General features: G+C 57.1%; 1 protein-coding gene across 1 annotated transcript in view; it reads right to left on the reverse strand.

Moving 5' to 3' along the window:
- Positions 1-5,587, reverse strand: part of ZNF512B (zinc finger protein 512B) — a gene marked incomplete at its 3' end in the record, with an annotated part of 8,555 nt that extends 2,968 nt beyond the window's left edge. The window contains 4 exon segments of the mRNA XM_008945741.1: positions 28-200; positions 533-661; positions 1,408-1,487; positions 5,470-5,587. Of these exon segments, the coding sequence (XP_008943989.1) occupies positions 28-200; positions 533-661; positions 1,408-1,487; positions 5,470-5,587 (500 nt within the window).
- Between the last annotated feature and the right edge of the window lie 698 nt (positions 5,588-6,285).

Here is a 6,285-nt window from a genome sequence, read left to right on the forward strand (position 1 = left end):
TCGCCAGCCCGCCCCGCAGCCCGGTACCTTTTCTTGCTGCTGCTCTTCCCCACGGCCTTGGGCACTTTGTTCTCTGCTTTGCTGGCTGGCACTGGCCTGTCCAGGTGATTCCAGAGCCGATGCTTTTCTAGCTGGGTTTTGGAGGTGAAGGCAGCTTCGCAGTACGAGCAGGAGTACGTCAGCTTCTCTGAGATGGCACCCTGTGGGGAGCAGGGAGAGATGGGTGAGCGTGGATGTTGGACCAGGAAAGGGATGGGCTTCTTCTGGCACAGGCACAAACCCAAATCCTGTGGAATGCTCCCCTGCCCCTCCAAATGGTTACTAATGGTCCACGATCCCCCCCAGGCCAGGCCTCATGCAGAGCTGGAGGGACCCCAGCCCCTCTCGTGCACCACCCCTGGTCCCTCCACGCCCTCCCCGGTTTAATCTCACGTTTCTCCTGGGGTTTAAGACCTGAGAGGGGCTTTGCACTGCAGATGGTAACAGAAGAGCTGGCCAAGGGAAAGGACACGCAGCCCTCTGCTCTCCTTACCCCCTGGCAGCGCTGGTAGTGGTACTTCAAGCCATAGATGCTGGGGAACTCCAGCCAGCAGCCTGAATTGGGACATTTCACCCTGGAGTGGGCTTTGAATTCGTCCTTCCACTGGTTCATCAGGGGGAGCTGGGGACAGGAGAGATGAGAGACACAGCTCAGCCAAGAGCACCACGTGCCCGGGTGTGTGCCAAGGGGGTCCGGGGGACACACGGGACCTCTGACCTCTCCTGCCTGCCCCTTCCCACCACTCAGCTGCAGAGTGGACCCCAGGGCTGCATTTCAGTGCAGCACTCATCTCTTTAGCAAGGTGCTGGGACAGATCCTGCAGGCTCTGCAGCTCATGATTCCTCCTGAGAATCTACCTTGTGGTGCCTCTCAGAGCACACGCACGCTCCCGGCCAGGCTGGGGAATAAATCAGGCCACAAGTTGCTCTGGTGATTTAACCACCCCACCTTTCATCTAGTCAGTGAATCACCCCACGTCCGTGCTCTCATGACAAACTGCTCTGTGTGTTGTCCATGCTACCCTGTGGGAATTAATCTGTGGGGAATTAATCACCCCTAAACCTGACATGGTGGCGAAAGGATCCAGCCGATACGGGCAGGGGCTCGGGAAGGGGAGGCTGGAGGGGAGTTCTGCTCCCTAAGCAGGGTTTTGGGGGGTGCTGGCTGCCTGCACAGAGGGGACTGAGGGGCTGGGGTCTTGCTGAGCCCACGACAGGGCTGCTCTGAAGAATGAACCCTGGGAGGGCAGGCTGCAGCTGGTGGGAAGACGTGGTGCCACGGGGCACGGGCAGGGCAGGGCAGGGGAGGGCACGGGCAGGGCATGGGCAGGGGAGGGCAGGGCAGGGGCCCAGAGCCACAGGGCTTACAGGGATGTCCTTCAGTGCCTGGTTCTCAGCCTTGGGTCGTCCTTTCTTCCTGCCTTCTGTTTTGTCACTGGTTGCATTTCCTGCAAACAGATGCAGTGCCCATCACCGGCCGTGCCAGAGGAGCTGCCCTCCTGCTGGGTAGCTCGGCACGGGCCCTGCCTTGGAGAGGACAGAGATCCCCCTCTGGATGGCAGAGCCAGCTCCCCGGCAAGTCAGAGCACAGCCCCTGCTCCTGCAGACACCTGCACGGGACACAGCAGCTCCTCCTGGTGTCTGCCCACCCCTCCTCTCTGGTTTGCACAGAGCAGTTTCACACAATCACAGAAGCATGGAATTGTTTGGGTTAGAAGAGACCTTTGAGCTCATGGAGTCCAACCCTTCCCCCAGCACTGCCAGGTCCCCACTGCCCCGTGTCCCTCACACCACATCTCCACGGCTTGGGAACCCCTCCAGGGGTGGGGACTCCACCACTGCCCTGGGCAGCCTGGCACAGCCCTGGGCAACCCTCCAGGGCAAGAAATTGTTCCTCATTTCTAGCCTCAACCTCCCCTAGGGCAACTTGAGGCTGTTTCCTCTTGTCCTATTGCCCTAACAAGCCCAGTTCCCTCAGCCACTCCTCAAAGACTTGTGCTCTTGACCCTTGACTATGGCTGGGGCTCACTTTGGAAGACTGTCCTCCCACTTGGCTTGGGAGAAACCCTCCAACAGTCATGTTACTTAGCAAAAGAAATGTGTGCCTAGGTCAGCATCCCCTCAGCACAGCCAGCGTGGCTGAGCAGCCCCAGGGCTGCAGGGGCCACTGGCCTCACCCTGCACACCACACAGAGCTGTGGTTTGTGCACATCCAGGGACTCCACGAGCTGGAAGTGTATGAAAAAAACACCAAATTGTAACAGGATTTGCAGCAGAAGCTCACAACACTGCAGTTCATAGAATCAATTGGTTTGGGTTGGAAAGGACCTTTAAAGGTCACCCAGTCCAGCCCCCCTGCAGGGACAGGGACAGCCCCAGCTAGAGCAGGGTGCTCAGAGCCCAAACCAACCTCCCCTGGGATGGTTCCAGGGATGGGGCAGTGACCACCTCTCTGGGCAGCCTGGGATGCAAAAAAAAGTCTTCTTTGCATCTAGCCTGAACCTACCTGCTTATTATAGAATCATAGAATTATAGAATCCTTTAGGTTGGAAGGGACCTCCAAGATCATCAAGTCCAACCATTGAGCCATTAGGGCTCTAAAGTCCTCTGCTAAAACAGATCAGAATCTGTCAGGGCTGGAAGGGACCACAAGGATCCCCCAGTCCCAACCCCTCTGCCATGAGCAGGGACACCTCCCACTAGATCAGGCTGCCCAGAGCCTCCTCCAGCCTGGCCTTAAAGACCCCCAGGGATGGGGCCTCAACCACCTCCCTGGGCAACCCATCCCAGGGTCTCACCACTCTCATGGGGAAGAACTTCTTCCTCACATCCAGCCTGAATCTGCCCACTGCCAGCTTTGCCCCATTCCCCCATGCCCTGTCATTACCTGATAGCCTAAAAAGTCCTTCCCCAGCTTTCTTGTAGCCCCCCTAAGATACTGGAAGGCCACAATAAGGTCCCCTGGGAGCCTTCTCTTCTCCAGACTGAACAGCCCCAACTCTCTCAGTCTGTCCTCACAGCAGAGCTGCTCCAGCCCTCGGATCATTCTCGTGGCCCTTCTCTCTCCCTGTTTTTTGCTTTCTCTCCTGAACACTTCAAAACGTTCCAGATTTGCAATGTCCCACAGCAGCTGTCCCCAGGAGCCCAGCATGTGTGGGGCTGGCCCACACAGCTCAGCTGAAAGCTCCCCTCTCCCTCTCCCTCTCTCTCTCCCTCTCCTCCAAGTTTGAAAACTTTGTGGGACATTTTCTGCCAAACACAAGAGCTTCCAGTCCAGCTGCCCCTCAACACCCTCAGTGATCAGCTGCCAGCTGAGGACAGCAAGGACAGGGGCAGGCAGAGCAGAAACCCCAACTCCTCTCCTAATATCCCACTCCTGGCTACCAACCACCAGCTGTGATAAAGCCCAACCCTTGCAGGAAACATGACCCTGACAGTGCTCAGTGTTACAGGGGACCAGGGGTGGTCTGCTGAGGGACTCGAGGCTTTTCTGCACCAAGACTGACCTTGGGAAGTGTGTTCTAAAAGATCCTGACTGAAGCATCTGTGTGCTGAGGAAAGGCTGAGAGCCCTGGGGGTGCTGAGCCTGGAGAAGGCTCAGAGGGGATCTGATCAATGCTCATGGGTGGGGGTCAAGAGGAAGGACCCAGACTCTGGTCAGTGGTGCCCAGTGACAGGACAAGGGGCAACGGGCACCAACTGGAACCCAGGAGGTGCCACCTGAGCAGGAGGAGAAACTTCTTTGGGGTGAGGGTGCAGAGCCTGGAGCAGCTGCCCAGAGAGGCTGTGGAGTCTCCTGCTCTGGAGAGATCCCAAACCCTCCTGGCTGTGACCCTGGGCACCCTGCTGGGGGTGAGCTGCTGGAGCAGGGGGGTTGGCCAAGGTTACCTTTGGAGGTCCCTTCCAATATCCATCATGCTGGGATCCTGTGATTCCCTGCACCAACCAAGCTGCTGCACCCAAGAGGTCCCTGTGTCCCCAGTCTGCCTCAAGCCTAACTCAGCCCCATGAAGTGAACCCTGGCAGACATTCCCACCTCCAGCACTTTCCCAAGGAAAGCAACAGAAGATCTTCACCAAAGCATGTCCTTCACTCCACTTCATCACTTTCAGCCCACATAAACCTTAAGGAAGGGCCAAAAAACAAAAGGCTTTTCTCCTTTTGAAGACATGCAGAAGCACCTTCTGAGTGCAGGTATGATTGTAGAGCAGACAGCTGGAGTTCATTCCCCTCAGCAGGGAGCTACACCCTCTGGGAGCAATCACAGCTTCCACCCCCTCCAGGGAAAAGCAGCATTTGGGAAAAATTTAGGGCACAAACCATTTCCCCACGAGGCTGGTGGTTTTGGGTGCCTGGTCTGAGGCATCCCTGGGGTCTGAGCCTCGGCCAGGCCACGGGCACCCCATCAGCAGCAGGGCAGAGGCAGCAGGAGCCTCTCTGTGCCCACAGGCAGGATCTGCCCGGCATAAACAGGCAGGATTAAAAATCTCCTTGAGTCTGGAGGTGCCTGGGTAGAGAAATCAGTGATCCATCAGTGACAGCCCTCAGGCAGCAGCTCCCCCGGGGCTCCTCTGCTCCCACGCCTCCACCCCGGGGCCACCACACAGGAGGCAGCAGATGGTCTGAACTCATTTAAGCCTTTCCACCCTTTGATGTAAGGCTCAGCTACCAACAGGAGATGCAGGCGGCCAGACACCCATCTCATTAAGCCAGCCACACGCCTCCCAGAAGGGAGAGACTGTCTCCAGCCCTCCCCTCCCCTCCCCAGGCACCAGCTCAGTGAGATTCTGTCTCCAGCCCTCCCCCCCCCTCCCCAGGCACCGGCTCTCTCCAGATCCAGGGGTCTGGGGTTTTTTTGGCCCAGCACAGTCCTCCCTGGTGGGTCAACACAGGGAGCAGAGGCACATGGGGACCCGATGCACTTGCACCCCCTTGTTTTGCCAGCTGCCCTCCAACCCCTCATAAGAGCCTTAGTCTGGTGAGGAGCAGCTGAGGGAGCTGGGGGTGCTGAGCCTGGAGCAAAGGAGGCTCAGGGGAGACCTTCTGGCTCTGCCCAGCTCCTGACAGGAGCCTGGAGCCAGGGGGGGGTCGGGCTCTGCTCCCAAGGAACAAGGGACAGGACAAGAGGAAACGGCCTCAAGTTGCCCCAGGGGAGGTTGAAGTTGTCCCTGAGGAACAATTTCTTGCCCTGGAGGGTTGCCCAGGGCGGTGCCAGGCTGCCCAGGGCAGTGGTGGAGTCCCCACCCCTGGAGGGGTTTCCAAGCCCTGGAGATGTGGTGTGAGGGACACGGGGCAGTGGGGACCTGGCAGTGCTGGGTTAATGGCTGGACTCCATGAGCTTAAAGGTCTCTTCTAATCAAAAATAATCTATAACCCCACGATCCCCTGGCCTCGTCCCCTCTGCCCCACCCCAAACTGCCAGTTCCTCACCCAGCTTGGGCAGCTCTGCCGGCGGGTGGATCCTCGTCTCGCTCCTCTCTTTGCTGGCAGGGGGTCTGTGAGAACCTGCAGCCTTCCTTCCCCCTTTACAGGTACAGGAATCCGCCATCTCTGAAAGAAGCAGGGCAGGTGTTAAAATTCACCCCTGGGAGCTGGAGGGACACATGCTGAGAGCAAGGAGAGCTGCCAGGGAGGGAGGGAAATCAGGGAACTACCCCCCGGCTTAAAGGCTCCCACCCAGGGCCGTGTGTCCCAGCGTTGGTTCTACAGTCCAGCCACACCACACACAGGGCTGAAAAGCTGCTTTCATTCCAGGCTGGTTTCCCCTCCACATATAATGGCCACGACTTTATTAAAAATTATGGGCTGACTTTGCCCAGAGAAGTAGTGAACAAATGGCTTCTCCTCTTGGTTTATTTCTCTGCTTTCATTTCAGACCCCAAAAGGAAAAAAAAAGAAAAAAATAGTGAGTTTTAATGAACAGATGTAGTGATAAATTTCCAATTTTCCTTATTAATGGGAAACCGTTATAAACTGAGAATTGTTAATGTTATCTGAATTTTCCATATTAATAATTTAATTTGCCTTCTCTATAAATAATGAAGATCAGGAATAATCACGGGAGGGCCGGTCCCGCTCCTGACAGAAAGGGGCAGTGGGACACCCTCCACTCCAGCATGTCCAGGATGGAGCCCACAGGGCCTGTGCAGGGAGGTGACACGTACAGCCCTGGGGGAAAGGAGACCTCCAAACCTCCACCCCAAGAGGACCAGGCCCCTAGGAGGTGACTGCACCTTGAGCCAGGCA

Source organism: Merops nubicus, unplaced genomic scaffold (genome assembly GCF_000691845.1).
Source record: "Merops nubicus isolate BGI_N331 unplaced genomic scaffold, ASM69184v1 scaffold24618, whole genome shotgun sequence".
In the NCBI taxonomy this organism is placed as follows: domain Eukaryota; kingdom Metazoa; phylum Chordata; class Aves; order Coraciiformes; family Meropidae; genus Merops; species Merops nubicus.